The sequence below is a fragment of the Lissotriton vulgaris genome, chromosome 2_1, assembly GCF_964263255.1.
Source record: "Lissotriton vulgaris chromosome 2_1, aLisVul1.2, whole genome shotgun sequence".
Taxonomy (NCBI): Eukaryota; Metazoa; Chordata; class Amphibia; order Caudata; family Salamandridae; genus Lissotriton; species Lissotriton vulgaris.
This window is the reverse complement of record NC_141687.1, coordinates 1691263770-1691287463: the sequence shown is the minus strand read 5'-3', so window position 1 is coordinate 1691287463 and position 23694 is coordinate 1691263770. Positions and strand designations below refer to the sequence as shown.

The 23694-nt window shown below is 43.8% G+C and overlaps 1 protein-coding gene across 1 annotated transcript in view; it reads right to left on the bottom strand.

The window, feature by feature from the left end:
* The window catches only part of LOC147733111 (uromodulin-like), a 96223-nt gene extending 76077 nt beyond the window's left edge, over nucleotides 1-20146 (bottom strand). Inside the window, exons 1-3 of the mRNA XM_086957660.1 lie at nucleotides 19968-20146; nucleotides 15202-15219; nucleotides 5903-6064 (exon numbers count right to left, since the gene is read on the bottom strand). Of these exons, the coding sequence (XP_086813786.1) occupies nucleotides 5903-6064; nucleotides 15202-15219; nucleotides 19968-20016 (229 nt within the window). The 5' untranslated portion in view covers nucleotides 20017-20146. The remainder of the gene's footprint in view (nucleotides 1-5902; nucleotides 6065-15201; nucleotides 15220-19967) is intronic.
* Nucleotides 20147-23694: the final 3548 nt, after the last annotated feature.

The following is a 23694-nucleotide window of genomic DNA, read 5'->3' as shown; positions in this document are numbered from 1 at the left end:
ATCATGCCACATACCCAGGGCAGGTACTGCACTTGCTACTGGTGAGCTGTATCATTGATTGTGACAGCCGCAAGAATAGCCGTTCAAACATGTCCCATGCCTGCCATTACAGTCTGTGTGTACTCATGTGCACTTATGCTCAGGATGGCACTTCTAAACAATTAGCTAAAGCTGAGTGGGCCATTCACTACCAGTGGGATACCCCGACGGTGAGCACTGAAGGGTGAGGCAAGTGGTAGGGGAAAGGCAGGGCAGGTACATAGGTGTTCTCCTTGCCCAGGTAGTGAATAATCCTCATGTGGGCTTTCCCTATCTAGGAGTTCTGCTCTTCCCATGGGTCAACATGGGAGAATTGCTGAATGACTTTTAAACTACAGTTTTAGCTTACAGCAGGGAGTAGTCTCATGGTGGTTTCAAACATGTCTCAAGCCTGCCATTGCATGCCCGGGTGTGAGCATTTGCAGTTATGCTCAGGTTGGCCTGTCTAAGTCATTGACCAATGCTGAGGGTGTCTTTCACTAACACTAAGGCACTCCTAGGAGTAGCCCTGAAGGGGAGGTGGAACAAGTGATAGGTGGAATTCAGGGCAGGTACATGTGTGATCCAGGCCCAGGTAGTGAAGAACCCCCATTTGTGTTTTCACTACCTATGAGATTTTCTCTCCCCATAGTTTAGCATGGGTGATTGGCTGAGATTACTTTAAGTTGCAATGGTGGATACAGTGGAGGAGCCTCAAGTTGCTTACCATTATTGGATTCACAATGACAAATCCTCCCTTGTGGTAAAGGTGGATTTGTCATTAATAGACTAGCAGTCCCACTTCTAGAGTGGGTATTTCTCTGCACTAAACTCTTTGTGTGCCTCTTAGTTTGACTCCAGTCGTCACTGTAGAATGCATTCTAATGTTTCAAGACAGACAGGATGGACATTTAGGGAAAATATCTGTAGTTCAAAGGGGAATCCTCTGAACTACCCCCAACTTCAAAGGCACACTGCAGTATATCTACTGGAGTCATACTTCAGCAGGGCAGAGATACACTTGCGTGGATGTGGGATGAGGCATCCTGGTCTGTGTGGTGCACACTGCCAAAGGAGGAAACTGCCATTTGAAGGGACAGTGCAGTGAATAGTGGCTGGCCTGGGACAACTACCTGCTGCTGTGTGGCGGCTGAAGTGTGATCTTCAAGGGCTGGTTGGCTTGCCCATTGTTCTTTGTGAAGGTATCTGGAACATCAAAGACCTCCCATGCGGGACGTACTCCATCTACTTTTTTCACCTGAGGAGCAGTACCCCTTCAACCGCCTACTCAGTTTGCTGGATCCTGAATGCAGTGGTGCGGTGTGAGCATGGAACTAAGTATTGTGCCTCGAGACCGGATTGCCTTGTGCAGAGCTCCCAAACTGTGCCAGCATCTAAGGAGTGTGGCCATTGCATCATGGGGCCTTGGAACACAACCATCTCATTGGTAATGTGTGGATTCACCAGTTGAAGGGCTCAGTGTGGCCCTTGTCATCCACCATGCTGGATTACCCTCGTGCAACATGTCAACTGCATGCTCATTAAGTGTGGTATCCGATTCACGGGTTGTGACACTTGGAGAGCAACCGCATCCGTAATAGGACCTCATTCTACCTCCTGCTGTACTACTAAACTTGCAACTGTCTGTGTGGGACCGGATTGTGTGGTGCCAAATGCAAAAACAACAATTGATGGACAGAATGCAGAACAATGTCATACATTCTCCCCAGTGCAGAGATCTGGGCCTAATGTTCTGCTCACCATGCCATTCCAGTTTGGACCCAGCCACATGCAAATCAGTGTTGACCCTGCACTCAATGGGAACAGTTCAGCCTGAACTGCCAGGCCAGGTCCTCCATGGACTGAAAACAAACATCCTAGGACCAGTTTAGGGCTTTCAGCCCTCATCAGGCAGGATAGCTTGACTCCAGTGGTATGGAGAGCATGGAACCCACATCTGGACATACCCGTCCCATTTTGGGTGACAAATGCAAAAACAACAATTGATGGACAGAATGCAGAACAATGTTGTAAATTCACCCCAGTACAAAGATCTATTTTATATTTTTAATTTGTTAATAAAGGAAGGGTTCATGTTGCCCCCTTCATGGGCCGATATTGGTCCCAAGGACCCCATACCCCGGAGCTTGGCCATAATACTGGGTGCCCAGTTCCACGGGGGGAACACAGAATCTCAAGTTGGGGACTACTGGGGGAGTCTGAATGCCCCCGCGGTCCCTGCTGGCTCTCTGCGTCCTATGGGAGCTGGCATTGCTTTTGCTTTTTTGCGTGATGCAGTGCCAGAGGGACCCCAAAGCCATTGCTTGGGGGTCAGGGCATTCCTACCCTGTCCGATTTTCTATATTTTCACATTTTTGAGGGGGGACTCTGTGCAGCCGAGTCCCAGGATGGTTGCCAGCACTTCCTATCTGAAGTGTTGGCAGCCAATCAGAGCTGTGTCTTTTTCATGAAGGCTCCGGACCAGAGATATCATTAACTTGATCTTCTTAAACTTCTAAAAAAAATTCTGAACGGATTAACAAAAACATTAATCAGCGTAACAACATCTACCTTTCTGCCAAATTTGGTGTAATTCTGTCCAGCTGCTCGGGCTGAAGGTCTGACTACACATCCTATGGAAATTAAAATGGGGAAACAAACTTTTTTTTGTCCCCTTTGTCTCGGCCTCAGCTTAAGGGCTCACTCTGAAACTTCTCTTGCACAAGGCTTACTATGATACTTTTTTTGAAAATTTCATGAAGATTCGTCAACTGGCACAAAAGATATAGGTATGTCAAAACACGCTTTTCCAATGGAAACTAGGTCCTACCTATAACTACTTACTGGCTAACACCAATATACTGTTTATACATGTGTGTGTATATATATTACAGATTGGTGGTAGCCACGTAACCACTCTGTATTATAGTTAGGGTTACCAGAGATAGGAATTCTTTGAATTGGTAAGGGGGGTCCCAAAACAGGTTTTAGCCCACATACATTTTACATAGACCTTTTGTTTTGGATGGAGCATCAAAACAGCTGAACAAATTAACATAACATTTGGCTGGATTAGACATTATGGTATACAGATGATCCTTTTGGGTACTACTGATAAGTAGGGTAAGTATTATTTAATTTATAAGGCATTTTAACTTAGTGATATCTGTTGTCACTGAATTTTTGCAACACTTTGTGGTATTTCACAGTATTTTACAGAAGTACTGCAGTACATAGCAATAACAAGTCATAAGTGATTGGCTAATATCTACCTTTTAACAAGCTAAAGCAATCATGCTGTTTTTTAGGTGCATTTTGGCTGTGTTCTGCATTATGCCTTCAGATCTAGCTAAGTATTCGTTTTGGTATTATTCCTCACTTAGTCCCACTTTAGTAAAGTGGGAATAGGCAGGGAAAATATTTATAAGTATATATATATATATATATATATATATATATATATATATATATATATATATATATATATATATATATATATATATATATATATATATATATATATATATATATATATATATATATATATATATGTATATATATATATATATTTTAAAAGGATGGAGTACCATAATACTACCTCTGGAGTACTGCAATACCAAATAAAAATCTTAAACAATGCAAAATATACTGTAATACACCATATTGTATGAATACAGTGTACTAAAGTGTATTTTCTATTTTTAATATATTTAAATATGCACAGAATGTCTACAGAGTAGCGTTGTAATACCTACAAATGACCAGGCTTCCTAAAAAATGTGCTGTTCTCCTAATGCAATGTACATAAAATATTAAATACGATTTGCCACCTATTACTACTATTTACCACTTAAATAAAGAGGTAATAGGTAGAGAACAACAATAAAATCTAGTATTTACCTATATCTAGGACCTAACCCAGAATGCAGCAACTTGCAGACTGCAGAATGCAGCAAAACTGTGACAAAAACAACATGGTTGCCCTTTAACTTTGGTAAACACTGTAATTAGACAATCACATACTGACTTCTCTTCCCTATGTGCCACAGTATACTGCAAACCTACCACTGTATACTGCAGCACTATACTATAAAGATGCATAGCTTGAACACTATTTACACTATTCACCCATACTAACAAAAATTACCATTCACACCTTATAATGTATATTGCTGCCATATTCCAAATACATCCATTAACACATTTTCAGGCTACATCTGTTTCAATTAACACACTCCACTCCACTCTACGCTGTTACACTCTACGCCACTCCACTCTACATCAATTTACTAAATGCCACTAAACGCTGCGATAATCCACTGTATGCCACTCCACTATACTCTCCACTCTATGCCACTCCACTCTATTCAACTTTATTCTGTGCTATTATACTGCAAGCCACTCCATTCTATGGCACTTCAATCTATGCCACTTCACTCTACGCCCTTCCACTGTACAATTAATTCAATGTACGCTATTCCACTGTATGCAACTCCACTCTACAGAACTACACTCTACTCTATTTTATTCTATTCCACTCTACTTGTGTCACTTCAGTGTACACCACTGTACTCTATGATATTCCACTGTTCGCTACTCTACTCAATGCCACTCCACTCTACCCTGCTGCACTATATGCCACTCCACTCTATGACAATCCAGTGTGTGCTATTACACCTTACAACTTTACATTACTCACCTCTGTACTAAACGCCCCTTTACTGTATGTCACTACACTCTAATCTACTACAGTCTATGCTATTCCACTGTATGACTCTGACTCTATGTCACTCTGCTCTATGCTATTCCATTACATGCAACTCCTCTCTAGGTCACTAGACTGTATGTCACTAAACTCAATGTTATCTCACTCCAGTGTATACTATTCCACTGTACGCCACGCTATTCTACGCCAGTCCACCGTAGACTTTTTGATTTTACTCCACTACACTGTATTTCACTCCACTCTACACCACTCCACTGTATGCCACTGCACTCCATGCCACTGTACTTTAGGCCACTCCACTCTTTGCTATTCCACTGTATGCCAGTCCACTATACCACACTCCACTCTATACCAATGCATAGTACACCACTCACTCCAATATATGCTATTCCATTCTACGCCACTACACTCTACAACAATCCACTGTACAACATTCCACTATACGCCATTCCTCACTAAGCAACTCCAGTCTCTGACTATCCACTCCATGATATTGTACTGTATGCCACTACACTGTACACTCTACTGTAAGATGCTCCACTTTATGCCACTGCACTCTTCGCTACTCTACTGTAAGCTGTTACACTCTGCCACACTACACTCTATGCCACTCCTCTGTACTCTAGTCTAATGTATTCTACTCCACTCTATACCACTTCACTTTACGCACTCCACTATATGCCATTACCATGTACCACACTCACCTGTACCATAATCCATTCTATGCTACTTTACTCTACACCTCTCCAGTGTACCCTGTTCCACGGTATGCCAATCCCCTGTACCACAATCCCCTCTACACCACTCTACTTCACTTTACGACACTACTGTATGGCACTACAATTTAGGACACTCTACTCTGCTCTACTCTACCACACTCCACTTAATGACACTTAAAGTTGGTGGATTCAACTAGCTCACCAGGTACCTCCAGTAAGCGCCACAGAGCTGTGTTGCAGAGAGGTGTAAAAAGGGGCTTGGCCTCTGAATACCTCTCTGCAAAGAAGCTCACTGGAGCTTACTGGAGGTGGGAGAGAGGATGATTTTTTTGAGTTGTGTCTACCCTCAAACCCTAAAGCAAAACAAACTTTCATCAGCTTTCAGAACATCTCTAGGTCACACATTCCCCGAACACAGTCTCCAGCTCCCATGACTCACGTGAGCAGCAGTTCGCCGAAGTGTGCCAGAAGAGTCCATCGGGGCAGCACAAAGTCTCCATATCACATGCCTGGGGAAGGCATGTGCTTCCATCAGTACCACAGAAGCAGCCAGCACCTTGAACACAGCTTCCTGCACAGGCATTACACAAGGGGTATGCCGCTGCAGACAGAGGAGTGAAAGGAGTTGAAAGAGAGATCAGTTCAACACAGTCTGGAGTCAATATTTTGCACAAAAATAACATGTGTCACAAATGCAGGTTGTCAAAAAACGGTTAAAATAGCTATCCGGAAATCATTGTGATACACAATATGCTACCACTACTACCAGCAATATGGACAGCTCCTTTTAAGTTACCCAGTTCGTGCTGGTCACTTCAGCGTTAATGCGAAGACAATTCAATCCCTTTCAGAACCTCCCTCAGAAAAAGCATCTTATTAGCCTCGTCCATGCTTGTGACGGAACTGCTCCGTCACAAGCTACGGGTGAGCTGTGCTTGTGACGGAACGGTTCCGTCACGGCCCGCTCGCCGCGCCTGCGCGGCGCTGATTACGCGCCTGCGCTGACGCTTTAATGGGCGGGCGGGTTCGTGACGGAACCGTTCCGTCACAAGCACAGCTCACCCGCGAGCCGTGACGGAGCGTTTCCGTCACTAGTATGGAGCCGCCGCGCGGCCGCCCCACCCCCTTAGCGCTGTGGCGGAATAGCCGCCACAGCGAAGGGGTTAATCTTTCTCTGGCTCAAAGCCAGACTATTTTACAGCATGGGCACAGTGGACTGTGGCTCAAAGCCCCTGCCTTTCAATATCTGTTCTGCAGAGAGCCGTTCCCTGATGACATTGAATAATTCTTAAAACTATTAATTTTAATCCCTTTTTCCTTTAATTTATTGTTGTATGTGGGTGATGTATGACAGCCTATTACAATCGATTTGCAGAGAAATATTGTGTTTCTGTCTCATAAAAAGATTTTTTAGATCATCAGACCAGGACCTCACATATGATAAATGGTTGGAGGGTGTCAAAGAGATTATTTGAAGCAATATTAGTGAGCTGCTGCTGTGCTACAATATTGAAAACACGAGTTTCTATCCCTGAATATTATATGTAAACACATGTAGAAGTCTGACGCGTTTGCATGTGCACTGTCAGTGTACTGGCCAAAGAATACTTAAAACAGCCGAAATTGCACCATAAATTCAAGCTGTTCGGAACAGATGCCTTCAAAATTCGTTTGGCTCTGGGTCCCCAAAATCCATAAGATGTCCCTCTTCAAAGCGTGCACCTTGTGTGTTGTTGGCCCTTAAACAAAGCTGATAGATGGACGGCATGGACAACAACGCACAAAGAGGACTACTTTCTTCTGAATGCCTTGGATTTTCGGGTCATGGTGTGCATGCGCATCTCACAGACAAAAGGCAGAGCTCAGGCCTAGAGACACAATACCAAGAAGCAATGTGCCGCCATCGGGTGGGACTGCACTCCTATACTGACCTCTTGGAGAGCCGCCATCATCTGCCAGCACTGGGCATTGTTAAAAGGGAGTGTGTGCCTGTGAGAGTGGGACACTGTACCTCGCATCAAGTATGGTCAATGGGAGTCGGAAAATATGTCTGGGTCACCATCCCGTCCCCCAGTAAGGCAAGGTATGGCAGAACCTGCAAACAAAAGGGTGGTGTTGAAGTGACAGAAGGCCAAACAAACTATTGTGGCTTGGCAGGACGAAGAGAGGGGTGGTGGGGATCAAAGACAGAAGTAACAATCATCCTGATTCTGCATGACTGGAGTTATACCGCTGAGAAAATGTCCTTTTACCCATAAAACTAACAGGATAAAGAAACATAAGAAAGAAGACAAAATATATATATTTGGGGAAACTTAAAAAAGTATGTGGCTCCACCTCTGCCCAGTAATTCTTCCAACCTTCTAGTTGCAATTTGGGCAGCAACTAAGAGACGGACAACACACATTCAGGAAACTTGCCAGGCCTTTCCAAAAGGAAGCGAACCTTCGTGGTCTTAATTGAACCACTGTCCAACAAGGTGGACAATGTGGGGAGCAAAATGTACCATTCCTGATCGTAAAGCCTATTTCCAAACACACTACTGAGACAGAAAGAATATTGCAAAATGGAAAAGTGACAATAAAATTGGAGTGCCAGTGGCCACAGGGTTTGGTTATATCTATGAACCAGTTTGAAAGAAAAGTCGAGTCACTATTCAAGCAGAGAAACAACGTGAAGGTAATCAGATGCCCTATGATTCCAGATGGAAAGATCAGAAACCATTGCAGGGAAATTTCTGTCTGACAATGTTCATTCTAGCAAGGCAGAGTAACCTGTGGAACTAGCTAAGGTTATTAAACTACTGCAGACACTGGTGCAACCCAGCAAAGAGATTTTAGGCACTCTTCAGAACCACCACTATATTGCAAAACATTGATGAACTTTTCTTGATGAACTTTTGTCGGGCAGAAGGCTTTAAAAAACTATGCATCAGAACTACTGTTCTCCTGATATTAACCGTGAAACCATGTCTAGGATGAAAAACATATTAGATCTCAGAGGAGGAAGTGTATCTTAGTAATGGGGGCCAAATATTAGTGTTCCACCCAACTGGGATATGGCTGGTTTGTGAATGTAAAACTTTTTTGTTCATATAAATTTAGGGGCAGATTTACAAGCCCTTTGTGCCACTTTTGCGTCACTTTTCCCATGTTAAAGGTGACACATAAGTGGCGCAAACGGACTTGTAAATCTGCCCCATGGCCTTTATGAACAAAATTACAAATTAGAAGATTTCTAAGGTCTATAGGAAGGGGTACTGTGTAGCTATCATAGTTCAGGATTTTTTTTTCTCAACCTATACTATGCCTCAAAAGAGGTTAGAAGTTTCGTTCAATCTATGCTACTGGATGCAAGTAATTCTCTGTTTGTGTCATCATAACAGAGGATTTGCCACAATATCTGTTAATCACAAAGAAGAGTACAACAGAAGTGTAGTTTGCTACACCTTAGATAGAATATTGATAGTTCTGATAATTTGATAACTTTTTTCTAGCATCCCCTGTTTCTTTAACCCATAGGAACTGCTCGGTTATCCCTGATTTGCCTCACTCGTTAATCCCAGAGCTCGGGTTCCTGTATAGAACCTTGCTTTACATTTTTGATGAACAGTTGCAGATCATTTGTGCTCCCTCATTGGCAGGGCTGATCCACCAATCAATGGGAATGAATGTTATCTGTGACACCTATCACCAGTCCTGGATTGCATCTTTTGTGCCAAAGAAGTCTTTGAGCCCATCTGATGCCACCATTGAGTGTAGAATGTACAGCTCTTAAGCACGATTCAAGAGAGTGATGACACTCCAGATCCAAAGCTTGTCAGACATACACACTTTCTTGGATTTCTCACTAAGAATTTAGACTTTGTGAACTACAGAGGTGAGAGATCTGTTGTTCATGTCTAATGAAGAGTGTACGCTGCACCGATCCTAAGCTTGTTCCTCAGGATCCATTGGTTGCACTATGCATCCTTCCCAACTTCAGTCCGCTGTATCAATTATCAAAATTGGTCAAGCTATCATGGAAATGTTTATCTGGACCACTTTTTGCCTGCTTGTAGTGACCACTGAGGGACAGCTTCACCATGACACTGGTAGGTCTTTACAACAGCATACTACAGGAATCCATATCAGTTATACTGATAAGCTCCTCTGTAGGTTTGAGCCTGTTTCGGGGTTCATTTTCATACCTGTATAGATGAGACATAGCTTTATAGAAAATTGACTGGTAATCAAAAATCAGATATGTTCCTTTTTTGCTTTTCTTAAATCATATGTGAGAAAATGTATCTCAAAATTTGAACTTCAGTAGCCACTATGAGATCAGCAACCCAATAGGTTGTTTTGAAATATTTAAGGTAACCCACTCCAGTGTTTCATGTTTAAGCAACAAGCACAACAAACTTGAGGCTATCCTAAAATAATTCTTTCTGGATTAGAGTTTAGCATTTGACATCCATGTTAACCAATTTATATCATCTGGTCAGAGCATGGGTTATTCGAATTCCCATAATTTAACACTCCCACAAGCTTATGACTTCAATATGACACATCTCTGCTGCTTAATAGACAGTGATGTCTCCTGATATCAGCCACAATGACATTGACAGGTTTTGTCAATTGAATGGCCGACTGCCATGCACACAAGGCTATTTGTTTCCCCAGGGGTGGAGAAAGGAACACAGGTATGACACGTTTTTCCCATGTCACACTCTTACTAGAGAGAACAATTCCTTGGACCCAGTTTGTTCCATCAGCTGATTCTTCTCCTCCTTTCAGACCCGGCTATTCAAACTCCACCACAGTGATCAGAGGGAGCCAACATATCACAAAATCCACATACTCGCATATGCCTACATGCAAGTAGACTTCTAGGAAGGTAGTTTATGTACCGCTGTCCCAGAAAAAGCTACTAGTCTAAACAAGCATTTGCAATGCAATAGGTCTCGCATTAGGAAAGTTTGAGCTATTGGTATTGTAAATGACAAATTTTGTATTTATGTGTTGGTTTTGAAAATAGATAAATTAATAGCTTTGTCATTTACAATTCCAATAGTTTTAACTTTCGCAAATGTGACACATATAGCATTTGTAATGCAATATGTGTTGTATTTACGTGACTTAGATGTATTGATATTACAAATAACAATGGCTTTTATTTTTTTTAAATAATTAATACTTAAATAAGAGTTAGTGTCATTTATAATGGCAATAGCTTAAACTTTTGTAAATAACTTTTGTGAAGATTATGTTCAGTGTATTTTATTGTGACGAAAATCCAAGCATGGAAGTGAAATATTAACATCTTTTTGTGACATTTGTAATAAAGCTTGAAACATTGAGAGAACATATTTGAGCCAGTGGTTGTTGAATGGTTGCACAGATTGATGCTGTGGTGGCGCTGAGTGATGTTGTTTGTGGTGGCAACGAGTGATGCAGTGGCGTTCAGTGATGCTGTGGTAGTGCATAGTGATGATGTTGTGCCCCTGAGTGATGCTGTGGTGGTGCTGAGTAATACTGTGGTGATGCGATAGATAGAGTGAGTCCGATAGATAGATAGAGTGAGTGCGATAGATAGAGGGAGGGCGATAGAGGGAGGGCGATAGATAGATACAGGGAGGGCGATAGAGGGAGGGAGGGCGATAGATAGAGGGAGGGAGGGAGGGCGATAGATAGAGGGAGGGAGGGCGATAGATAGAGGGAGGGACGGCGATAGAGTGAGGGCGATAGATAGATAGAGGGAGGGCGATAGATAGAGGGAGGGCGATAGATAGATAGATAGATAGATAGATAGATAGATAGATAGATAGATAGATAGATAGATAGATAGATAGATAGATAGATAGATAGATAGATAGATAGATAGATAGATAGATAGATAGATAGATAGATAGATAGATAGATAGATAGATAGATAGATAGATAGATAGATAGATAGATAGATAGAGGCAGGGCGAAAGAGTGAGGGAGGGCAATAGATAGAGGGAGGGCGATAGAGTGAGGGAGGGCAATAGATAGATAGAGTGAGGGAAGGCGATAGATAGATAGAGTGAGGGAGGGCGATAGATAGAGTGAGTGAGGGTGATAGAGTGAGTGAGGGCGATAGAGTGAGTGAGGGCGATAGAGTGAGGGAGGTAGAGTGAGGGCTGTAGAGTAAGGGCGGTAGAGTGAGAGAGGGAGTGAGGGCGGAAAATTGAGGGCGGTAGAGTGAGGGTGGTAGAGTGAGGGTGGTAGAGTGGTAGAGTGAGGGCGGTAGAATGAGGGCGGTAGAGTGGTAGAGTGAGGGCGGTAGAGTGGTAAAGTGAGGGCAGTAGAGTGAGGCGGTAGAGTGAGGGCATGAGGGTAGTAGAGTGGTAGAGTGAGGGCGATAGAGTGGTAGAGAGAGGGCGGTAGTGGTAGAGTGAGGGTGGTACAGTGAGGGCGGTAGAGTGAGGGCGGTAGAGTGGTAGACTGAGGGTGGTAGAGTGAGGGCGGTAGAAAGAGGGCGGTAGAGTGAGGGTGGTAGAGTGGTAGAGTGAGGGCGGTAGAGTGAGGGTGGTAGAGTGAGGGCAGTAGAGTGGTAGAGTGTGGGGGTAGAGTGGTAGAGTGAGGGCGGTAGAGTGAGGGCGGTAGAGTGGAAGAGTGAGGGCAGTAGAGTGAGGGTGGTAAAGTGAGGGCGGTAGAGTGAGAGCGGTAGGGCGGTTGAGTGAGGGCGGTAGAGTGGTAGAGTGAGGGCAGTAGAGTGGTAGAGTGAGGGCGGTAGAGTGAGGGCGGTAGAGTGAGGGCGGTAGGTAGAGTGGTAGAGTGAGGGCGGTAGAGTGGTAGAGTGAGGGCGGTAGAGTGAGAGTTGTAGAGTGAGGGCTGTAGAGTGAGGGCGGTAGAGTGGTTGCAAATGCTTGTTACGTTCAGTCTCCGTCCTTACACTTTATATGTAAGGGTTTTGGATGAAGTGAATGAATGGGGTTCTCAGTAAGTAATGACTCCCTCCCTAAATGTAAGCGAAATACAACGAAGACAGAGGAAGCTGGGGCTTCATGTTTTCAGAGAAGGCGAGGAGTGGGCACACACACCCCACACCCATCCACCACCGGTGTCACGAGTGACGGGACCCGGCTAATAAATGGGCCCGGGTGCACAAGCTCGTTGCCATTTAACTAACTATCACATCCGGGTGTGCGTCAGTCCTTCTGCAGTATGTGGGCCCACAGCCCACAACACTACAATGGGGACGAGGGTGGGATCTGACCCTGCGTGTACACCGGTTGACTCTCCGTTGTGCCCCGAGGAGAATGGTAGCCTGAGGCACCCTGCACCGGTATGCCTGTAAGGCATGCCACTACTGCGGCCGGTCTACACACGCGTGGCATGGGAGACAAACTGAGGGATCGTGGCGTAACTTCAAGCCACTGGACTGCTTGCACGACCAGACACCACGAAAGCAATGATGCTGGGCGCGATTAATGAGGGCGGAAGAGGACGAGGCATGCACGATGAGCCCGACCTGCAACCACATACACAGTAAGCACCAGCTTGGTCCCACACCATAGGGCGGCCCCATAGGGAGGTCAAGAAAGTCATAGTGGCAGCAGCAAGTCTTGCCCTTCCCGTCAGCAGTCTGCTCTCGCGCACTAGCACGGTACAGCGAGCGAGGCCCCAAATGCAATTGGCCGGCAGTGGCAGAACCTGGGAAGTAAATGCTCGACACCTCAATGTTTAGAGCTGACAAAATGGGACCAGAGCGATGCGGCCTGGCTGTGCATGCGGCACTGTAGGAGAACAGGCCGCGGCCGCCTAGTGCCTGAATCGTCACCCAGTGCCTGAACTGGCACCACGGGTGAAGTCTCAGCGGGCACTGACACATTCACATGACCGCTGCTATAACCCTGGGTCACAGACAGCCGGAAATTCCCCACGACAATAAATAAATAACTGCAGCAGCGTGTGGCGTGGAGACTGCAAAGAGGCCTGCAGCACTATCGAGATCCATGGTGTGAAAGCAAAGCTGCAGCATCACAGCAGGACAAACCCCCGCCAAGCCCGCAAGCCAGCTGCTCGGCCGCACCAGCGCAGCATCCAGAGCTCCGCACCAGCATCCACAGGACAACAGAGCTCGTAAGCTGCCTGCATCAGCGTGGCTAGGGGAAAAACACCGTCCAGTCGTGGTGCCCGTACTGGCAGCAAAAGAATCCCCACACTGGCAATGACGACCTGGTGCCTCCCACATTGCCCCATAGGGATAAACAAACAAGATAGAAATAAAAGAACCGTGGTGCACCTCGGTTCTTAGCTACACCATGTAACTGTACCTGCAGATGCGGCCTTCCTCCATTCATGCTGCCGCTTTCTGAGGACAACGACTGTGGCACCACCAAGCTGCTGAACCGACCCAGTCTAGCAGCACAGGAGAAAAATGGGTAAATGAAGTATGGGTGCTCAGGGCACCTGAGGTCCGCTGTGCAGTGCCTTCCTGGCCCTTCGGTGCCGTCCTGGGCCGCATGTGGGCCTGAGTCACAAGACCAAAGATGAACCGAGCAGGCCCAAAACACGAGGAACTCTGTCAGGCCTCCTGGAAACTGCCTGCAGCAGCATCTAATGGCAACTCTTGACATGGTAGCCACAAAAAAAAAATTATAATTATATTTTAATTCGAGGGTGCCTACCCCTCTTGCCCCCGAAAGAAATCACCGCCGCAGCCCTGCTCCGTGAAAACCGGAAGTCAGGCACTTTTGACCGAGACGGGGGCGGGGCCTGCAATCCGGCAGGAAGTCCTGCCCACCGCCGCCGAGGAAGAAGTGAAGCCGGCCGACTGATGGCCTCTCCGCAGTCCGGGGCTCCCATGAGTTGAGGAGAGTCCCGGGGCTGCCAACAGCAAAACAGCTAGAGTGTTGCGGGGCTCCCTGGTGCTGGTGGGAGCCCCGAAAGTGAAGTCCTACCCCCTGGTGCCGCGACGAGACGAGACTGCCGCAGAGAGGAGCCCGATCCCCAGCAACAGCTCGGTGAGTGCCAGACCAACGCAGCAGAGGAGACATGGAACACGCCGAAAGAGCCCGGTGAGTGGGAGGGAAGGGGGGTGTACGCGCGTGTGTCTGTGTGTGTTCGAATGTGTCTGTGTGTGTGCGCATGGGTCTGCATGTGTTTGCAGTGTGTGTGTGTGCCTGTGTATGGCTGTGTATGTGCGCATGCGTGAGTGTGGAGTGTGTTTGCGCATGGGAATGAGGCACGAGAGGGGCACGGCGTCGTGCGCGCCCACGAGGTGAAATCTGCGTTCTGCGCTCGTGCACCCTCTCGTGTCCACATTCCCAAATACGGGTAACATTAGTTGTCTTGCTGACAGCATTCAATGCTTTCGCATTGAATGCTAGGTCAGCTAGATCTAAAAATATAAGAACTTTTCAGTAATTAACAAAACATCGAGCTTAATCCAGCAGTGATCACTTTTCAATGGCCTACAGCTTTCAGAACCATATTGCAGCTTCTTACTTGTGTCTCTATGACTTTTCTCCAACTAATGTAAATAACCAACTTGTGCGCCTCAAACAAAAATGGTCACTTATCTTATTTAGTTTGTGTGATGCTCTAAGTATCAGGTATTGAACCTTTGGTTTGGATAGGCGCTAAATGCAGGAGGAGCTTTGCTGGAATGTGCTGTGCTGTAAAATTCAATTCACACAAAAACACTAAAAAAGTTAAGCTCACCTTTTCACAAAGAAACTTCTAGAACTAAGCTAGTTTCCGAGCAAGAAAGTAAACAGACACTTACCACTGCAATCCACGGCTCCTGCAAAAAAAGAGAGAAAAAGAGGAAAATTATTCAGCCAATGCTTGCTTCTCAAAAGAAGTAAAATATCAAAATATAAATCTAAAAATCAATTGTCACAAATATTTGCCCCTGTGCATCTTTGAAACACTTTGTGCGCCTACTGATTGAAGCAAGTCTTGATGAATTACATATTTAAATGATCTTGTTTTATGCACTCAGGCCTTCTTCAGAGAAAATCGCATGAGGGATAATGCCTGCAGCCTAGACCTATCGTTCATATTAGTACATGACAGCATAAATTACCTGTAGAAAACCTGTCTCTAATTTCCGTATTACAGGCACCATGTGATATCCTTAGTCACCTGTAATAATGAATTGATGTAACTGCTCAACTATAATACATTATTACAGTTGCGTTCTGACATCGCAATACCTGCTGCCAGAGAAGCAGCCCAGAGGAAAGGCAGATCACTGAGTATAATAAAAGCGTCACTTTGAAAAAAGAAAAAAAACATGGCTTTTCCTCTTCAGCTCTATTTTTCTAGATGTAGAGTGATAAGTCGAAAGGAGATATTTATGGCAACATGGCTATATTTTTCATGCTTTAGGTAATTTTAGAATCCGATTTGCATTTTTTAGACATTTTGAGCTACAGCTTTTTGTTTTTAAATCTGACTTGTATAAACTGTAATGTATTTTTGCAACAACTATCTAACTTCTTTTTGTTCTGTTTAATTTTGCACTAGAGTTTTCAATTATATTCTCCATATTTACAAACCCCTGTGTCTATCATATAAAAGAGCATAACACCAATGACTTAAGTGATTATTGGGACAGATAATGGTGTGATCATGCATTACAAGGAATAAAGTACCCTCTGCCATACATTAGAGGACTTTCAAAGTTACCGTAGAGATCTATGTCCTATAAATGAACTCAGCCTTTGGTCTTATTCTTTTATACAGTCACCGAACTCCCCATCGGCTTGCAATATCCTTATAATTCGGCCCCCGGATTTATGGTATTTATTTTTTTACATTTCTGTCTGTATGTATCCATATTTGTTTTTGGGCCATCTTATTGGTATTTATCCATATCAATTTTGAGGTTTGAGAATAGATGTAGTCTTAAAATGGTGTATTTCCATGTTTATTAGCTTGTAAGCATGCACTCATACTGATGCCTGTCATATTTTAGCAAATTAAGCAGTCAACTATAACAAAACACTCCACCCACATGTAATATATAGCATTAGAGTAATATATATGTTAACAAATGCTTGTATTAAGGGAAACATGTTCCTGTTCTTTACCACCCCATGCTGTCTATCTGTTTTGCTGTTGGCTAGGAATTTGCGGAAGGAAGCATAGCAAGTCATTCTAAAATGCACAATTTTCTGTATTTTTCGCTTGTGTCCCAAGTTCTCCAAATGCGGTCTGGGAATTAAGATATTAAGGAGACTCTAAGCCATGTGCTGACTAAAATGCCTCTGTACTTTACTCACTATCCTCAGGACTTTACACAGTACCTCCCTTGTGAGAGGTTGGACCAGGGGTCTCCAATCTTTTCTATAATTGGAACTACTTAGGTTTTAGAGACTCTCCCCGATCTATGAATATTATTAGTGTTGAAATAGTAGCCACGTCAGACAACATTACTTGAGTGGCCACCTATGCAAGATTGTTAGTATTGATCCGGGTTGCTAGAAATAATGTGAAAAGAGTCTGTCGCTTTTGAATGCCTCTGCAAGGGTAATGCATAACAGGCATAGCTGTAATGTCCCCATTACCAACTTAACTGTATTAGTAATTTTCTCCCCTGCACTACATGATTTATCACTCAACTATAAGCTTTAAATGCATATTGAAAATTCAGCTCTTTTTCTGCAAACATCAACTCCTCAACACTCTCAAGTTTGGTGTATACGTATATTATTTCAACCAAGCTATAGCTTCTAAAAAAGTAGGCTGGAATGCACACAATAAAGTTACTTACAGGTAGCTGGAGAGCTACCAGTAGCTCACAAGCAACTCATTGGTGGAGCTTGGGTTAGACCAAAACAGTCTATCCCCTCTTCCCCATGGTTTTCAGAGTCTCACAAGTTACTTAAATGAAAATGCCACAGACAGGAGCAGAAATTGCTCAATAAAGAAGTTATCTGCGAATATAAAACCGCTATTGCAAATGAAAAATCTAGGGTGTTCCCGGGTAAAATTAACAATGCCAAAAATCCAGTAAAAGAGCTCTTCTCTGTGGTGCTGGCAATTTCCCAGCAGGGTCATTCGTCTAATTGCAGACCAAGATTAATGCCCTATATTAAGACTCTCTTTTTAGGTCCATGGTTTGATTAGAAAATTCCCCTATGTTAAATACTTTCTTGCATCTTACAGAACTAACTGCAAAACTCTATCGTCACTACTAAATCTGGATCACTGAATGATCCTTGTCCCCATCGCACATTCAAGCCGGTATCTCATCTGACACCGCTTTCAAGCTCTAAAAGTAATTTGCAACTAGATCATGTACTCAAGGATTTTTCCTAAAGCCTCTTATTAAAACACATCTGCTAACCCTAAGGAACATAAAAACTACTATCCAATTCCTTTATCACCCCTTTCCAAGAAAGTTCTAGAAAAGGCACTGAAAGCAGAATTGATAGCTGTTCTGGCAAGGCATTCATTATTGGATGTGTCTCAATCTGGCTTTAGGAGTGGTCACAGCATGGCGTCAGCACTGGTAGCAGCAACGAACGCTATTAGATGTATAGTTGACAGTGGAGGTTCTGATGTGCATATTTTAATAGATCCTTCGGTGCTTTTGATGCTCTCTGCCACTCTTGGTAGTGACCAGACTTGATTAGCCGGGCCAGGCACGGCCGGCACAGGTAAGAGCTGTGGGCCGGGGGCAAGGCGGAGGGGGGTAATTCAACATACAACAGGATACGTAAAATGAGATTTAAAACCCCCCACTTATTTTGCGCTTGCCACATGGCTGAATTGGCGAACACAAGTAAAGTGGTTTTATTTATTTATTTAATTTTAAGTAGCCCAGCGTCTGTTGATTTACCCCCCAATCTCCTACCCCGTCCCGCCCCACTCCTCCACCGCCCCACTGCTCCTACCTCTGCTGGGCACACCTGAACTGGGCATTAAGAATAAGGCCCTCCAACTGCTTCCTTCACTCTTGTTATATACAAAGCAAACTGTGACCTACAATCAATTCAGTTTGAAACCTTTCTCTCTACTGTGTGGGATTCCACAAGGGATTTAACTGAGCTCTACTCTTTTCAATCTGTATGTTTTCCGTCTGGTGGTCCCTGGCTTGGTCAGTTGGACTTTCTTTCCTATCCTATGCAGATGATACTGAAATTATTGTCATTGTCAGCAATGATGCCCAGTCAACTGCAAGTAACTTTCAGTATCCACCTCGGTCAAATCTGCCAGAAACTCGGGTGTGGTTTATAATTGCATTTTACTTTTTAAGAAAATCAAGTGACTCAGGTTTGGTCATCATGTTTCAAAATTCAGAGGATTGTTCAGAATTATTTTAATTTTCTTCCCCTGGCCTCAAACAAAACTGCAGTGGTGGTGTTGGCTTTCACCCGGTTGAATTATTATAATTCCCTTTATTGAGGGATTAATCACTTATTCCTGAGCAGACTACAGGTAGCCCATAATACGGTTACCCACCTTATATTTAATGTTCCTAAATATCAGTCACTTTCTAAGGCACTCATTAGGATGCATTGGTTACCTATAAGAGGAGGGCCATGTTTAAGGCGCTCTGTCTGGCCAACAAATCTCTGTATAACAGGGGGCTTGAATTCCTCAAGCCCAAATTCTCTTGGTATATTCCCAATGGCTTCTTATGTCAGCCAAACTGTGCAATACTATGCCGAGTGATATGCAGGCCAGGGAGGAGCATCTCGCTTTCAAGAAATCTTTAAAAACATGGCTCTTTCGTCTTTTATCTCTTGCTTTTTGTGCTCGCTGAGCAGGTTGCTGGCAGTTCCAAAACACACCTAGGTAAGCGCACTGTATACAAGTCATTTTTCATTCAATCATTTCGCATTTTTCTGAAGTTACATCGTTGCTCACGCTGCTTTTAATTCAATGAGGCAGCTCTCTGAAAACACGGTATCCTTTCCTTTCTGGATTAGTTTAATTGTCAGATAATTGCTCTTCCTCTTTCTAGCTGTCAACCTCGAATACTGCATGGGGTCTAATTGTTAACATTGGGATGGCTTGTAAAGAGAGCGAGACCTACTTATTTATGTCACTGTGCGTGTGGTGTTTGCATGGAGCGAACCTACAGGTGACGTAGCAGTTACTGGATTGATACTGCATTGTGTGTCTTTAGCTCTGTCCTGAAACTGGAGCCGCACTGATTTCACCCAGCAGTCTCATCTACTCCTTCGACAAGGAGTGTGCCAACATACCGACCAGGAAGACACATATAAAGATAATGGCCCACATGTGACACAATTAAACGCATGTAAGTAATACATCAGCCCATTGCTGAATGGATTTCCACCCCGACCCCTTTCCTACAACCCAATACTTAGCTTCAGAATCTCCTAATCGATACATAGAAGATGTCTCTGAATGAAACTCCTGATTCAACACACAGGCCCAGAGAGTTGCATCCATGAAACATTTTCAAGACACGCAGTAAACAGATTGTAAACAGTTACTAATTTAGACCAATTGCCTTTATGTGTCCCCATTTTAATTGATGGGTGTGCACCAGAGCTTAGGTATAGGTACCTGCTTCTCCCAGGAGAGCGGCAAATAGCAGTGCCATGAGGAGCGCCATCTTTGGAGTCTGGAATCTGGGATTGGTTGCTGCTTTCCAAGGTGCCTTTTGAAAGAGATTGCTGAATGCTGAGGACCAGAACAGGGGCAAGCAACCACTGCTGCAATCTTAGTCAGCCCCACAAAGTGACTGAAACACCCACATGGCAGATCTTTTATAGACCGAGAGAGAGACCTACCAGGAAGTGACTCATGGGGAGGTAGAAAAGGCACGGAAATAATGGTTCTCCCTATACAGCCCAGGTGGATTGGGAGGGAGGGTAGGGAGGAGTGAGAGAATGCAAGGTATGATAAAGGGTAGGTAACCTACTTTACGACTTCTCTCACAATATTAAGTATAGGTTTCAGGCAGGGGTGTGTGACGTATTTATAGAATACTTGCAGGCTGTATACTACCATTGGCATTTTGGAAGCCATATAATTAAATCGTTTAAAGACCCGTCATCTGTCTCACCGTCAGCAAATCCTCCCACCAAGATGGAACCCCCTTCAGGGATCTTAGCTAAAAAGGTCACATCATCAGCTGAAACAAACAATATCATATACCAGTTCACTCATATTCACCAGTATATGCACAAATATCCACCATCTTAAGTCCTCAAGATCAACCTCATACTTCAGCACATTCATCATCATACCAAAACATAAATATTAGCAAGGGAAGCCTGGTTTCAACAACAGGGTCACTTTATCTGTGGTTCTTAAGCGGAATCACAGACCAATAGAGCACCAGTCAAGGAACTCCCTTTGTTGGCAGCTACCTAGCTACAATTTTATGCAACATATTTACCCAATTTATGAGTGTTAGGAACCCAACACTTTGTAAAAAATGATAATACATTGATTGTAAAGGAAGCAATGTATTTTTATGTTTATGACTTGCAGCTTTGCATTGTTAATTGTTCACTCTTTAAAATGAAAGTGTTAGATCTTGACCTACAGTCATTCTTAGCTGTCTTTTGTGTAAGACCTATTGTCTATATTACAACATGCACAGAGGTGACTCTGGCTCAGCCCTTTGGTTTGTATTATTTATCACAATTTCTTGCTCCCTGTTTGATGCTGCTTTTTCTCTCTATTCTTGATTTTAACTCACTCCTGGATCTTAGCTTGTTTACCGTCCTCTTATTTGACTGACTTGTATCTTTCCACTGCTGATTTGACAGGTTTACGATTAGGACTAGCCTACCAAACTGGGTAAGCTGCCTGTTTACAGAATGCCTCTTGTGGGCTTTAACAAAAACCTACAGTGGGTATAGAGGCCTCCCACTGCTTCCATTTGTTGGCTTTATTGTCACTCTTACTTTCTTGCGTCTTATTGAATTGCTTTTCTTCCTCTTCTTGTGCTGTCACTCATCTGGAGCATAGCCTCATTACCATCCTTTTGAATGGCTTACTTCTAGTGTTCTCCTGCCCAACTGGAAATCCAAAGAAAATATGTCTATTAACTGTTGGTGGAATTAAGACAGATTTAATCTGAACTCCCTACTGTTAGAAATTAAACGTGACAAACTGTGAATACCAATTGCCAATTATTTATCTCATAGTGCTATTGTTAATGTTCACAAGACTAACCACCTTTTTTGATTAATTACGTCTATGTTATGAGTAATTATTCATGTTATATTTGCTCAGATTTTAATAGGATATTTTGTTGTCATCTCTTGCAATATTATAACATTGTCTCAACATGTATTTGATGTCCTTCTAACTCTCTTCTTTACACCTTCGCCTTTTTTCTTCTCTTTTTTTCTCTCCTTCTAGTTTTCTTTCTTCTTTTTAATATCACTTGATATATTGCCTTTTTGGTGACATTCATTTTGATTGTTTTATCACTCTTACTATGCTCTTGATTATATGATATACTAACTTATGTTATGATTTAGTGTTTTGAATCTTCAATGAAAAAAAATCCTAAAAATAAACAAAAGTTTTCATGGACAAGACTTCCGTCAGTCAGTTTCGATTTATTCGATTTTCGTTTAAAAATCATAAAAGCATACATTTAAAAACACTCAAAATTAAAATTACATGCAGAAGTTACATACAAAAACATAGAATGACAAAAAGATAAAAACATTTATCTATGCTACATGAGTAATTTCCTTTGAGAATTCATGATTTTCCGTACCCCTGGCCAACGTGCATGGTAGCAGGGTAATTGGATGCAGAAAAGCCAGGACCACAGAGTGCACGGGTATTTCTGCCCTTCGGGTGAGCTGACTCTGTCCTTGGTTTTGGCCGAGTGGTATATACCATGCTTGGGTAAAAGTCACATAAGTCCCAGACGGATATAGGGCCAACACCTTCAGGGGGGTACAAAGTTCGCAGGTAGGGGACAACTGAACTGCTTCTAAATTTTATTAAAACAAGGTCACCGTCAATATCTTTTTTTAAAGGGCCTAGCCAACCCACCCTTCTAACAGAAATGATGGTACCATCCAAACCTAGGGGCAGGGGCCTGTTTTTAGTTAACCAGTGTGTGGTTTTGTTAAGTAGGTCTTGTTCCCGTTCAATTTTTCCACGTTTGAGTGTAGGGACTCCTGCAAGAACACACGCAAAGGGTACAGCCTCCGGGGGTAGCTGTATGTGTGTAGTATTTTTGAGCTCTGCTCTTGTGGCGGTAAATTGTAAGGGGCCGGATTTGGGGTTCCCTGTAGGGACATTAGGGAGTGGGAGGATAGGAACTGGAAGGTGAGTTTAATTGATACTGCTTGCGCCAGGTGGGTTGAGACAAGTTGTTGTAACAGATTTTTCAGTTTGACTTTGATTAGACTTAATACATTTCTCTATTCCCAACAGCCTGTCCTCTAGGGTGGAAATTTTAACCAACAGCGGGGAAATGAGTGAGCTAACCATTTGTTCAATGTGGGACAGAAAGTTCGAGTTAATAGATGATACCAATTGATCTATTTTTTCTTCCAGATAAATTTTGTTGTTTTCGTTTGTTCCCTGAGGGCTTAACCCCATCCCTCTTCCTTTTACTAGATGAGGACTGGGGAGAAACTGCATTTGGTGTGATGACATTTTTAGGTTGATAAAGATGTACCAGGGGGCTGGCGATTGGGGTTAACATACTTGTTCTTTTGGCGGGGCCAGGGGAGGGAGTTATGGAATCACTTCTGTGATCCACGGTGGCATAACTTGTTTTACAAAGGAAATTTAACTCGTCCAGCAACGAGGGTTGTTGCGCTATAACATTTGATGGATCTGGCGGTTGGTTAGTGGATGTGCCAGTCTTAGCAGGATCAATTGCTAGGGCGATGGGCGGAGATGGGCTGCGAGGCACTTGTGACGCTAAATACAGGCCTCTCTGGCTAATAGATATGTTGGTCTCTCCCCTGTGGGTCATTATGGGATGTGCAATGTTAGGCTATGACAAGACAGCAAATAAGTTCTGGGTGGCTTAGGAGATGATCACTTAGTCCAGTGGGTATTCCCTTGCCATAATTTCAGGAAGTTTATAACGTAAATACCTTGGCAGAATGGTAGGGTCAAGGGGGGTGGCACCATCCCGGCCTCTGAGGGCCACAGAGGGCCCACCCTTTGCCCGGGCTTAGCCCCGGATGCTCCTGCGCGCGACTCGCGTGGTGAGAGGCGTTCCTCGCTTATCAGGCGCCTCCGGGCGCGAAGGTGGCGTCAAGGACGCGACTCGGCCGCCGGGGGAACCTGGGGGTTG